The 14353-nt window shown below is 42.4% G+C and overlaps 1 protein-coding gene across 2 annotated transcripts in view; it reads left to right on the top strand.

Moving 5' to 3' along the window:
- Positions 1–2336: 2336 nt before the first annotated feature.
- The window catches only part of PANK2 (pantothenate kinase 2), a 29678-nt gene continuing 17661 nt past the window's right edge, over positions 2337–14353 (top strand). For both annotated transcript variants that reach the window (XM_029916658.1, XM_029916657.1), the window contains exon 1: positions 2337–2708. In XM_029916658.1, the coding sequence (XP_029772518.1) occupies positions 2438–2708 (271 nt within the window). In that variant the 5' untranslated portion in view covers positions 2337–2437. The remainder of the gene's footprint in view (positions 2709–14353) is intronic.

The raw sequence follows: 14353 nt of genomic DNA, 5'->3' as shown, positions 1-14353 counted from the left end.
AATATTGCAAAGTGAACACACCCATGAAGCCATCACCTAGACCAAAGAAACTGAACACCACCAGCCTTACAGAAGTCTAATCTGTCGCCCCCTCATGACCACTCTCTTCCCCTTTCCCCTGCCCCCAAACACCTTCATTCTGACTTCTCACATCATTTATTAATGTTGAACTTCATGCAAATCCTATGGTATCCATTCTTTAGTGTTTGGTTTCTTTTGTTCAGTTTATCTGCATTTTTACTTTTAGGATTGTAAACATCTTGCCTAACTGCCATTAGTATATGTTTCATCTGTTATTTTGCCTAAACTTTAATGATAGCCACACACTGTAAGTTTACACCACAGAATGAAGAAAAAATATTTATTTAAGATGACAAAAAGCCTTCCAGTACATTTATTGGAATTTTACTGAATCTGTGCCTTTTGGTAACTGTAATTCAGAGAGTGGCTGAACTTCTCAGGAATCCAGACTCTACCATTTTTTAAGCTGTGTGCCTCTGGTTAAGTTGCCTCATCATCCAAGTGTTGTTGGGAGGATGAAATGACATGTAAGGGCATTATGTACACTGCAAAACACAACAAAACAAAACAACGTCCCCCACAACAAACCATGAAAAAACCAAAAAAACTCACCTGTTATATATTGGGGTTCTTCTTGGCAGCCTTAGGTGGAGATTCTTTTTTTTTAAATTTTCTTAATGTTTTATTTATTTTTGATACAGACAGAGACAGAGCATGAGAGGGGGAGGGGCAGAGAGAGAGGGAGACACAGAACCGGAAGCAGGCTCCAGGCTCTGAGCTAGCTGTCAGCACAGAGCCCAACGCGGGGCTCGAACCCACGAATGTGAGATCTAGACCCAAGCTGAAGTCAGAGGCTTAACCGACTGAGCCACCCAGGCACCCCAGGTGGAGATTCTTGATTCTTCAGGATGATCTATCAGAGTTCGCAGACTTGGATAAAAGCTCCCTTGAGTCAAGGAGGACCAGAGTGGTGAGGTGGAGACAGAAAGATAAGCAAATGCTGGGGACTGAGATTTTAAAGGCTAGCTACAGGTGTTTTTAGTTCTTATAGGTTCCATCTGGGGTGGCTTCTTACAGGAGCTGGGATTTCCAGAGTTTGGATAGAGGGTATTCCTACAATGAGGGGAACTAGTTTGGCGTGTGCATGGTTAATTCTATTCAACAAGCAAGAGAGAAGCTCATCTTTCTCGTTCAACCGGCTACTAGCAGTAGCTAAAGGTAAGGAAAATGAGGGCTATCTCTCAAGGGCCATTACAGTGTCTGGGGTGGGAGGGAGGCACTTTATGAATAATTAGCAAGAAAAACTCATAGTCCTGTTAAACTTGATGGAGTGAGGGAGTGCCTTGAGGATACAGAGCAAGGTGGGATCATTCCAGGCTTTGGATAACCTTTGGAGAAGGAATGGTTGGAAGGGCCTTTGATGGGTGTGAATGGTCAGCATCTCAGGACTGGAGGGGACTATGGTCTCGTCCTCCAAAAGGGAATATCATTAGCGCGAGCGCGCGCACGCGCACACACACCCACACTACCCTAACATTCAGGTTCCAAGGCAGCTACCAAATCCTTCTATGTTCCCCCAGTGCACCGCACAGAAAAGGAATCCAGAGTGTCCTTCAAAACGCCAATCCTACTCCTCGACTCCCACACCCCCTCCTTCAGCACTGGAGGGTGGCGTAGGATTTAAAACCCACCTCTTTCTTCCAGTTGCCATGGAGACCAGCCCCAGCCCTTTCTTTCCTTCTGGTACCCGGAACATTTCTCCAACGCGGGCAGAATGGAGGGGGCTTGGCTCAAAAACGCCAGTGGCAGTGCTAGGGGAGAGGGCGGTGGTAAAAAAGAGCGCGGAGAGGCTGGCAGTCTCGACGGCGGCGGCGGAACCAGGCCGAGGGACAAAGGCTAAGGTCAGCCACGGTTCAAGCCCTTCTGTCTGCCAACGACTAGCGGCCAGACGCGGGGGGCACACTGCTGGGCTGCTAGAGGACGCGGGCAGGGGGAGAGGGATGCAGCAGCGGGGCGGGACTCTGGGGCAAGGGCCCCCTTCGACCCGTCCGCCAGTGCGGACAGGTGCGCCGACCCCACTACCCACACGTCCATTGGGCAGCGCCGCCATCACTCTCCCCTCAGCAACACCGCCTTCTTCGCGGCCAAGCTCCGATCCCCTCCCCCGCCACTCTCCGCCCTGAGAGCCTTTCATTGGACGGGGGCGCGGTCGATCCGCCTCGAGTGAGGGAGGTGATTGGACGCGAGGCCTTTGGGCCGCCCCCAGCCTATTTGGATTGGCTTGCGGCGCTTTGGCGCAACGGAAGAGGCGGCCGGCGGAGGGGGCGCTTCAGCTTGGGCTGGACTGCCGCGGAGGAGGCGACGAGGGTTTTGGCGCTGGGGAGCCAGGCTTGGGCGGCAGCGGTGGCTGCTTCGAATGGGAGCGGGCCGGCTTGGCGTGCCCATGGAGCGCCACGGCAGAGCGGCCGACACCTCCGCTTCGTCTGCTGGGGAGTCGGCGCCCGAAGGGCCTGATGGGCAGCAGCGGGAGCTTCTGCGGCGCCGGGCGAGTAGCGCCTCGGAACCCCCCGTCGGGTCCTCTGCTTCGGCTTCGGCAGAGGGCATTAGGCGAAGCCGGCCCGGCTCTTACAGCGGCGCCCCCTCAGCCTCCCGCCAGCGCGTGGAAAGCCTCCGGAAGAAGCGGCAGCGTAAGTGCCCGGGGCGGGTGGGGTCGTCTTCGCGGCTCGCCCTGCCCCCTTCCGGCGCGGCCGCCGTTTTTCCAGCGCGCTCGCGTGGGGACAGTGCCCCCGCACGGTGGTCCCAGGTTGGTGCACGGGCTGACACTCGGCTGGAGGCCTCGGGTCAAGTTTGGGCGATTGGGGTCCGGCCTCCGCCCAGACCTCGCGCGCAGTGGTCCAATCCTGCCGCTGGTGGAAGTGGAGGGTCTTTTCCCAGGACCCTTCCTCCTTCTCTCCTTAGCTCTCTGGGTATTATTTGCCCGAGAATCACATGATTTTACCGTCGAGAAGGCTTATTTGACTCATTTCCACCGCCTCCCCTCCCCCTGAATTCTTTGAATCCCACGTGTCTGTTTTCCGTGCGTCCCAAAGAGCGGTGTCCAAGACGTCAAGTCCCGTTAATCTGCAGATTTCGGCCTTCGTGGAAAATGGTTAACTGGCCCTTGAGTTGCTGCAGGCCTAGAACTGGATTCCGTGTGCTGTGCACTTAAGCTTTGGCTGCTTTTCTTCCGTGGGAATTCGGGTCATCTCTCACCCAGATATCTCTATTTTCTTTGCATGTATTCGCTGATACGATTCATGCCTGTAGCATTCTGGGCATTAAGGCTTTTTCTTTTGAGGGAATCTCGCCTTGGCAGTTGCACATGCTCTTTCCTGAGAATCGGTTTCTCCATTTTCATGTCAGACTGCTTTTCCTGCGTTGTGAACTAGTCCAAATATTTTCACCCCTTTAAAGGTCTTCAGTTAACATCCTCAGTCTAGTAGCTATTGCTACTGTTGAAAGTATCCACTGTCTTTATACTCTAATATAAGCTTTATCATTTAGTGACATTTTACATACGGTAAGATTTTTTTTTTTTTCCTGGTCTTGTTGCCAAATTCCTCTTTCAGGAAATCAGCTTGTTTTAAATGCAGGTTATGAGAGTGAGAGAAAGTGGCAACCTGAGGGTGAGGTTTTTATTGGATGCTTGTACCCCAGCCCAGCCACCTGGTTGCTTTACTTTTATCTTACATGATTTGGATGATTAAATGTTAAATGTAGCCCTGTTTTGCTATGAAACATTTGGGAGTCAGAATTATTTTGTCTTTTCCTGTCTTGAAAGAAATTTGGAAAACCGGTTAACTGCTCTCAATTTATACCATTTTTAAAGCCAGTTACCTGGTTTGTGTTTTATTTGAGAATCACCTGCTTTTTAAACAATGCAAAACATTAGTTAATGGCTTTGTACTATATCATTAGAGACGGATGTAAATTCCAGAGATTCACAGCCATGTAGCCTGCTGTCTTTAAGCTATTGGCCATAAGGATTCTAAATAAGTATTGTATTTTGGGTGTTTGTTGGGGTCAGGTACTCTACTGAGAGCTTTAATAAGTCATTAGTACTCATAACTTGTGGTATTCCATTTTACAGATGAGAAAACAGAGGTGCATTTGCCCCCTGTCAAATGACTTGTGAGTGGTGGAATAGAAATGTAAATTCAGGAAGTACAGCTTCTTACATCCTCCCAACCACTGTGCTTTATTGTGTATATTCTGTTAGCTGTTTCTTTACTCTTAAGGCCAAGCATAATCAGGCTGACTTGAGGTGAAAATGTCTAGCTACTGTGGAAGTACTTCCAAATTTTGAGCATAAAAATGACCTTGGGAGTTAGAAATGCAGATTCCTTGGGTTCAACTCTATCTTTTTGAATTGGAATCTGGAAAGGGTTCTAAGAAGCTGCATTTTAACAATCTCCTCCTATCATTTAGATACAGGTGGCTCAGAGACACCTCTGGAAGACTCTGGTTTAGACTGTATTGGGGTTGGGGGTGGTATGTAAGGTGGTTTTGAGATATCTTTTTACTTGTTTATTTTTAGAGAGAGAGTGTGCATCTGAGAAGGAGAGAGGGAGAGAGACAATCTCAAGCAGGCTCCGTGCTGAGACCGCGGAGATCATGACCCGAGCTAAAATCAAGAATTGGATGGTAGGGGGACCTGGGTGGTTCAGTCGGTTAAGTGCTTGACTTCAGCTCAGGTCATGATCTCTCGGCTCGGCTCGTGGGTTTGAGCCCTGCCCACGAGCCCTGTGTTGGGCTCGGTGCTAACAACTCAGTGCTTAGAGCCTGCGTCGGATTCTGTGTCTCTCTCCTCTCTCTGCCCTTCCCCCATTCACATGCGCTCACGTACACGCATGCTCTCTCTTTTAAAAATATATACAGATAAAAAAAAAAAAAGAGCTTAACTGACTGAGCCACCCAGGTGCCTCTGAGATATCTTTTAAGGAAATAAGACTGATATTCATATTGTAGGATTTATTAATTTATTTTGGTTTTTATGATGTTTTTCATGGTTGCCTTTATTGCTTTCTCTGATAAATCATGAAAAGCTGTCTCTCAGGTAATGAGACCTGTCAAAGAAATAAACAGGGTATTTCTTTTTTCCATTTGTTTTTTCTGTTACTATCCAGGGGTGCATCTGTTAGAGGGAGAGGCAGCCTGTTGATTCCTGAACCCTCCAAGAATGATTTCACCTTTGAGAGAATTAAAGACTAAATCTCTGTATTTATATTTTGCAAAGTTGGGTATAGAGTGGTGCCATCTTTCTTTGGAGGTTAGAGAGCCTCGTTCTGATGTCCTTAAACTACTTGTCTAAAGGTAGGAGACTAGTTGTTATTTGAAACTAGAAGGAGCTATTCAGTTCATCTTAAGAATTCTTGTGGGCCCTGTTTATAGTCAAGTTCTGCCACTCATATTCCCTAGAACAGTGTGATTCTCAAACCTGTTCCCATCCCAGACTTTATTTATTTTTTTTAAATTATAAGCAAATACTTTTATTTATTTATTTTTTAAAAATTTTTAATGTTTTATTTATTCTTAATACAGAGAGAGACAGATCACGAGAGGAGGTGGGGCAGAGAGAGAAGGAGACACAGAACTGGAAGCAGGCTCCAAGCTAGCTGTCAGCACAGAGCCTGACGCGGGGCTTGAACCCACGAACGTGAGATCTGACCTGAGCCGAAGTCGGAGGCTTAACCGACTGAGCCACCCAGGTGCCCCCCATCCCAGGCTTTAAACAGGCATCAGGGATGAGGCTAGGCATGTCTGTATCTAAGAAGTTCCTCAGAAGTTTTAGATTGGATGGAGTATGTCTCACAAGACAGAGAAGTACCAAGTAAAGAATGATTTAAAATGATGGAAACAAAGATGCTAATGATGGTGATGTAGTGCTTATTGTTTGTGTTAAACCATGTCAGATATGTTAAAAACCTATCATTGAAGTCTCACAGTTACCTGTGTGGTAGGTATTCTTTATCCCGAATTTCCAGATGAGGAACCTGTCAGTGAAATTTTTCCTTTGTCCAAGGGCATGTAGTAAGTTAATAATGGAGCTGTGTTTTGATTCTAGGTGTCTGCCTTTCAGACCAGTGTTCTTGACTTTTCCTGTGTTTGAGCGGGGGAAGGTACATGCAGTGTAACCCAGAGCAGTGGTTCTCACAAGGAATCGCTTACAAGCTTAAAAAAAAAATTCAGATCTGCAAATGAGTCTAAGAACATGCATTTGTTAATTTTTTTAATGTTTATTTCTATTTGAGACAGGGTGAGTGGGGGAGAAGCAAAGAGAGAGAGGGACAGAGGATCTGAAGCAAGCTTCATGCACACTGACAGCAGAGAGCCCGATGCGGGGTTCCCACTCATGACCTGTGAGATCATGCATGACCTGAGCTGAAGTTGATCGCTTAACCAACTGAGCCACCTAGGCACCCCCCCCCCTTTTTAATGCATCTATTAATTTTTAAAAATTTTTACTGAGGCATAATTACCTACAGCAAAATGTACATCTTGACAAATGTATACAGGCATGTCACAAGAGAACGTGAATTTTAATCAAGGGTCTCAGATGTGCAGCAGATGTGTTGGAGGTGTGGGAACTTGGGATGAGAGTACCCTGTGTGGGGGGTGGGGTGGGGAGGAGGGGATAGGCTGGATTCTTGAAGGTGACTTCAAAGCATGAGATATGTTGTAGCACTCCAGGGAGATCTTTGGGACACAGTGATTTTCAACTGTTAGTCGTGGAATATCCTTAATTTCCATCGATCTCGAAAGTAAAGCTTTTGGGGTGCCTCGGTGGCTCAGTTGGTAGAACATGCGACTCTTTTCTTGGGGTTGTGAGTTTGAGACCCACTGGGGTTGGGTGTTGAGGTTACTAAAATAAAAACTAAAACACAAACCCTGAAAAACTTAAAACTCTTAAAAAAAAAAAAAAAGCTTTTGTTTGTGGCCTGATAATGCTAGTCTAGCAAATGGATTGCTTTTCTTTAGCTTTTGGGGAGCATAAGTGTTGGCAGAAAGGAGTTGATGCTGGTGCCCTGGGAGACTGCCCCTTATTAGGTGCAGTGTTTCATCTTCAGTTAGGGAAGGCTGCCCATTAGGAGCTCAGTAAAAATAATTTCTGTTGCTTTGTAGCCTATATTTGAGATACAGAATGGGAGAGGATGCTTTTTAACCTTTTTATCAACTTTAAATCAAAATGAAATCAAAGTAAACATGGCCCGTCGCTTTGATTGTTTAACGAAAGTGAAGCATTAAGCAGGGCCTGAAACTACTGCAAGTATGCAGCTGTGTAAAATGGTATAGTATGATATTTTAGGGGCCGCATATATGAATCATGCATTTAGGTAATATGATTGTTCAAACAGTGTTAGCATCCCTGCCCTCTTTTATCTAGGGGATACCATAAACGAGAAGTGAAGTGATATATGCTATTAAAAATCTTTTGGGGCGCCTGCGTGGCTCAGTCACCCGACTTTTTAAAAATTTTCTTTTGTTTTTTGAGAGAGAGAGAGAGTGTGAGTGGGGAAGGGGCAGAGAGAGACAGAGACACAGAATGTGAAACAGGCTCCAGGCTGTGAGCTGTCAGCACAGAGCCTGATGTGGGGCTCAAACCCACAAACTGTGAGATCATGACCTGAGCTGAAGTCGAATGCTTAACCGTCTGAGCCACCCAGGCGCCCCAATCACCCAACTCTTGATTTCAGCTCAAGTTATGATCTCATGGTTTGGTGTGTGAGTTTGAGGTTCTGGAGTTTGAGCCCTGCATCAGGCTCTGCACTGATAGTGGGGAGCCTGCTTGGGATTCTCTCTCTGACCCTCCCTCACTTGTGTTCTCTTTCTTTCAAAAGAAATAAGTAAACAAAAAAATCTTTTAGGGGTACCTGGGTGGCTCACTTGGTTAAGGGTCTGGCTTTGGTTCAGATCATGATCTCATGGTTCGTGAGTTTGAGCCCCACATCAGTATACTTGGGATCCTCTGTCTCTCTCCCTCCCCTGCATGCAAATAGGTGCATTTTCTCTTTCTCTCTTCCTCTCTCTCTCTCTCAAAAATAAACATTTAAAAAATCTTTTGCTTAAACACATGTTAAAGGGAGAGAGAAGGAATTAGACAGTAACGGACTGTAGGCTGTTAGAGAGGACCTTATCAGGCAGAAAAGAATAGTTGGTCATTTAGAAGAACAGTGATGTTTCTTAGGCTTAAATTTATAACCTGGTGAACATTTTTCAGGTTCATACTTTGGGATACCTTTATCTTCAGGCACTTGTTCTTTCTCCGTTTAATATGTTCTTTCTCATTGTGTGTCAGCAACACTGACCATGTGAAAACTTTTCTAAATAACTTAAAAGTTTGCTTTCTGAAAATGGAAGCCATCTTTAGTTTTCTAGTAGTTTATTAGGTTTTGTGTTTATATTTCCTGAATGTAGAATTTATTATTGAGTCTACTGGTTTGGTAATATATAATATTTTATAGGAATCTAGTCCCCAAGTTAAAACTATTTTGAGAATAAGAATAATTATTATTAAAGTATGTCTTAATTGAGGCTAAGGATTGCTGCCTAGACCAGTGTAGAGATTTGGATTTGCAGTATCTTTACCACATGTGGTCTGGTAAAGATGTGATTCATAGTGTTGGAAAATTGAGCACATTCTTATAAACCATTTATTTCCCATTGGAAAGCATTTCAGTTGTTGAGACCTATTATGAGACAGATGTGGTACTACATATGATTTTACATAAATAACCTGTGAAGCTGAGTTTAAATTCTAAGTCAAGTATAGATTGTCGAGACTGACTACTTTGGAGGCCGTAATATCAGAATATATGCTAAGGGTTGCAAACAGACTAAAATATCTGTGAAATTAATGGAATGACTCACTAATTAGAAGTGATAAATAGGTATTCTGTTGGTGAGATATGAAGACTCTGATGGTACAGCAGAAGTTACTTTTCCTGTGACTTTTCCCACCAGAAACAGTGTTTTTGCAATCAGTGATGGGAATCTAATCCCTTTGGACAGGCTGAATGTTTAGAAATAACAGAATTATATGGCCTGACACAGTTCTCTCAGCCGTTATCAGAGAATATGTGTCTAATGGACCTCCTGTGCTTCTCAGTGTTTCTCAGTTCTTGGGTATGTAAATGGTTTGATGAATAGTACAGAGAAAAATCCCGAAACTGTTTAAGTCTATGACAAGTATATGAACTGAGCTCTGCCAAAGACTCCTTATTTTTCTTTATATATTGTTGATCCTCTCTAATTTTTTAAAGTACGTAATTTTTTATTAAACTCCTTTTTAATTTAATTTTCTTATTAACTCAAGGGTGTTTTATGCTCTTAGGTTTGTATAGACACTTGTTGAAAATGCTTGTGAAGGGATAAAGAAGTGCTGAGGCATAGGAGCACATGTACCCCAATGTTCATAGCGACACTTTCTATAATAGCCAAGTCATGGAAAGAACCTAAATGTCCATCAACTGATGAATGGATCAAGAAGATGTGGTATATATATACAATGGAGTACTATATGGCAATGAGAAAGAATGATACATGGCCATTTGTAGGAAAGTGGATGGACCTTGAGGGTGTCATGCTAAGCGAAATAAGTCAGGCAGAGAAGGATAGATACCATATGTTTGCATTCATAGGTCTAACAGGAGGGACCTGGCAGGGGACCAAGGGGAGAGGAAGGGGGAAAGAGAGCTGGGAAGAGTGAGGGACACAGCTCAAAGGAGACTACTGAATACTGGAGACAAACCATGGACTGAAGGGGGGGGAGGGGGTGATGGTCATGGTTGGGGGCACTTGTGGGGAGAAGCACTGGGTGTTATATGGAAACTAATTTGACAATAAACTATTATAAAAAAAAAAAAAGAAAATGCTTGTGAAAGGATTTAGGAAATCTGGGTTTGAGTCCCACTTCTGCCTTTTCTTAATTGTGACCTTGGACTCTTGTACATTTCAATTTCTTAATCTGTAAAGTGAAATGATTATAGTAGTTTCCTGATACGGTCGTTGCAAACATTAAATAAATTTATGTAGTGAAGTGCCTGATAGAGTGCTTGACTGTTAAGAATCATTTAACACTTAATTGCTATATATTAAGGTTTAAGTTTTTTAAAAAATGTTTTTATTTATTTTTGATACAGAGAGAGACAGAGCATGAGAGGGGCAGGGGCAGAGAGAGAAGGAGGCACGGAACACGAAGCAGGCTCCAGGCTCTGAGCTAGCTGTCAGCACAGAGCCTGACGCGGGGCTCGAACCCACGAATGTGAGATCTGACCTGAGCCGAAGTCGGAGGCTTAACCGACTGAGCCACCCAGGCACCCCAAGGTTTAAATTTTTTAATCTAAGGAAATGGAAGTAAAGCTTAATTTGCTTTAAGCATTGTAAACTCTTCCATTGGTCTTAGATATGGCCAGACCTTCAGATTTCAGTCCTAGTTAAAAAAAAATATACATATTATTATATGTATGTATATATATATATATATATATATATATATATATATATATTTATTTTGAAAGAGAGAGTGAGAGCAGGAGAGGGGCAGAGAGAGGGAGAGGGAGAATCCCAAGCAAACTCCATGCTCCCAGCACAGACCCCTTTGCCAGGCTAGAACCCATCAACTGTTAGATCATGACCTGAGCCGAAATCAAGAGTTGGACTCATAACCTCTGAACTACCCAAACACCCCAAATTCTAATCCTATTGATGTACTAAATTTGTTGGTGGAGTGCTGTGTCTGTGCTAAATACAGGTTTGGTGGCTTCCTAAAAGTTGATGGTTAAAGAATGGCACAGGGTGCCTGGATGGCTCAGTTGCTTAAGCCTGTGGCTCTTGATTTTGGCTCAGGTCATGATCGCACCGTTCATGAGATAGAGCTTTGAGTTGGGCCCTGCCCTGACAATACATGGCCTGCTTGGAATTCTCTCTCTCTTTCTCTCTCCCTCCCTGCCTTCTTGCCCCGCTTGGCTACTCTCTCTCACTCCCTCTCTCAAAATAAACATTAAAAAAAATGGCACTGCAGGTTGGAAAATAGGAATTGATCTCCTTGCTTCAATCCTATTTAACACTATTGCTTTCTTGAGTGAAGAAACTTTTTTTTATAGATGCCAGGGACAGATTTTTCATGATTTGTGCCAGGTTGTGTCAGTCCTGTCATTGAGAATGGAATTTTTGTAGGTATAAAAAAGATTCAGGACTGTCCCTGGGACTGAGGTGGAATGGCTGTTGGGAGTCAACCACAGTGTTCTCTGTAGAATTGTGTTGACATTGTTAGGTTAACTTGGGGAGAATTGACATTTTAAAAATACTCAGTGTTTTTTCCTGGAACAGGAATCTTTCCACTGCTGTGATTTTCAGTACAGTATTTTAGTAGCTATTGTACATATTTAGTATTAATATTTATTTCTAAGTATTGTTATATATGACACTTTTGCATGATATTTTCTTGTTGGGTTTTGCTTATTGTATAGGAAAAACTATTAGTATTTGTATGTTTCTTTTTTTCCACATACTTAAAATTTATTTTATTTTATTTTTTTTTTAAAGTTTATCCATTTATTTTGAGAGAGAGAGAATGCCAAGTAGTCTCTGCACTGTCAGCTTGGAGCCCATTGGAGCCCAATGCTGGGCTCGAATCCACCAACCATGAGATCATGACCTGAGGCAAAATGAAGAGTCAGACACCTAACTGACTAATAAGCCACCCAGGCACCCCTTATTCTGTTACTTAATTGATTCTCTTAATTTGTATTTTTTGGAATCTAATGTGAAAACCATCTTTTTGCATTCCTGAGAAGAACCTCTGTTGACTATGGTTAATTCCTCTTACTGCACAACTGGACATGGTTTAATAATTTAATGCATTTTGTTGTGAGATATTTCTTTTCTAGTTTATTTTTTTCTAGAGAGAGTGTGAGTGGAGGGGGGAGGAAGAGAGAGAGAGGGAGGGAGAGACAGAATCTTAAGCAGGTGCCACACTAACTGTAGAGTCCAACATGGGGGTTGATCCCACCAACTGTGAGAGCATGACCTGAACCAAAATTAAGAGTGGGGTGCTCAGCCGACTGAGCCACTCAGGTGCCCCCTCTTTTCTATTTTTTGATATGAGGTTAGGATGACCTTAGATTTTTCTGTAATCTAGAAGCTTTGAGAGGTTTGCCTGGAAACCATTAGGGCTTGATGTTTTTTTGTTCTTGTTTAGGTGGTAGGTCTTTTACATCTTTTTAAAAAATTTCAGTGCTTTTGATTTGTGTTTTTGATCTTATTTTGAGCCACTTTTCGTACTCTGTTTTTTCTTGCTAATTCTCTAGTGTACATTTTAAACTTTTAAAATTGTATACTCGTGTAGTCTCTGGTTACATACTTTGTTTTTTTTTGTTTTTTGTTTTTTTAAAGAAAATCTATATTATCCGACTTCGTCTTGGGTCATGATTTCACAGTTCATAAGTTCAAACCCCAAGATGGGCTCTGTGCTGACAGCTCAGAGCCTGAAGCCTGCTTCAGATTCTGTGTTTCCCTCTCTCTCTGCCCCTCCCCTGCTCACATTCTGTCTCTCTCTCAAAAATAAACAAACATTAAAGAAAAGCTACATCTTCTTTTTCTTGGATATACTTATCAGAAATTTGTTTAATGGCTTTTTCAAAGCTTGATTTTATTGATCAGCTCTCCTGTGGCATAGTTCATGATGATGATGGTTTTCTAATTTCATTTACATCTTTTTAAAACATTTTTTTCTTTTTTTAATGTTTATTTTTGAGAGAGATACAGAGCATGAGTGGGGGAGGGGCTGAGAGAAAGGGAGACACAATCTGAAGCAGGCGCCAGGCTCCTAGCTGTCAGCACAGAAGTTGGACATACAACTGACTGAGCCTCCCAGGCACCTCTACATCTTGCTTTTAATTTTAAATAGTTTCCTTCTGCTTATTTTGGGTCTATTTTATTCTTTTTCTAGCATTTCAAATAGTATGTGACCTTTCCCTTTTTATTTGGTTTTCTTTTTTGAATCCACTTGATAAACATTTGAGGCCGGAAATTTCCCATATCTCTTAGTGGTTTTGATACATAGTGTTCTTATTGTCATTCATCTAAAAGTATTGTTTTGGCTTCCTCTTTGAGTTAAAAGAGTTTAAAAATTCTCAGGTGGAGAGATTTATTTCTTTGTGTTTGTTGGATTAATTTATAATGTTGAGTTATCATGGAAAGTGAATGTGGTTTGTTTTTGTTCTTTGGAGTTCTTTAATATTGTGTGGTTAATTTGTATGGTGGGTAGATATTTAAAAGGAAGGTGTATTTGTTTTTTTTTTTTGATACAGAGTTATTTATGTTTCATAGATTCACCTTATATTCAAATCCTCTGTATACCTTTATTTTGTGTGTGTGTGTCTGTGAGTACAAATTTCTGATACCTCTGTCATTCTCACATTGTTGTGTGTATTTGTCAGTTTTTCCTTGTTTTTAATATTCTTGACGCATTTGTTAGGATTACATCAGTTCTACTTTTATGCTCATATAATATATTTTTATTCCCTTTTAATGCTTTTTGTTTGTTTGAATTTTATTTAGTCTGCTAGTATTGTACTTAATTTTTGTTAGCAGTGGAGTAGCAGTGTTCAGGCATTCATTTTGCTTACCTAAATTCAAGTCTAGAAATGTTTCAGTCAGTTAAACAGTACCAGTGATTCTACCCACCAAATTGGTCGGTGAACATACAAAGTCAAGTGAATGTACGATGGGGATTGTGAGTCCTACTTCCTTGGTAGAGAGCTGTTTGGAGCGGCGCCTCTCATGTGAGCCAAGTAGTCCCTGCTTAGTGCAATGCTGGTCTTGATACATAAGGTTTGACTTTAACTGTGCCATGGTTCTTAAATATGTCACCTGCTCTGTCTGGTATATCAGTCTCCAGTGAGGTGTTTAAGATTTTGATTTGAGGGACACCTGGGTGGCTCAGTCGGTTAAGATTTTGATTTGAGTTCTTTTGACTGAATGCTGCTTTCATCTTAAAGCATCCAACTCTTTAGGATAGGACTCTTCTTGTGTGTGTTTTGCCATGTATTTACCTTCCATCTACTTTTATTATCTTAAATGTGTATATATAGTATATAAGCATATAATTGAATTTCTCCTTTAGAAGGGTAATTTGACTTATTTGTGACTACCGATATGTTTGTGTTCATTCCTGTCCTTTTTTGTTTTGTATTTGCCATATTTATTTCTTTATTTTTGAACTGATTTTTTTCCATAAGTTGTTTGAAGGTCATGTGTTCATTTTCTTCTGGAGTTATCTGTAAATTTTTGA

The sequence above is a fragment of the Suricata suricatta genome, chromosome 12 (assembly GCF_006229205.1).
Source record: "Suricata suricatta isolate VVHF042 chromosome 12, meerkat_22Aug2017_6uvM2_HiC, whole genome shotgun sequence".
Classification (NCBI taxonomy): Eukaryota; Metazoa; Chordata; class Mammalia; order Carnivora; family Herpestidae; genus Suricata; species Suricata suricatta.
The sequence above is the reverse complement of the archived record's forward strand: the minus strand, read 5'-3'. Positions and strand labels throughout refer to the sequence as shown.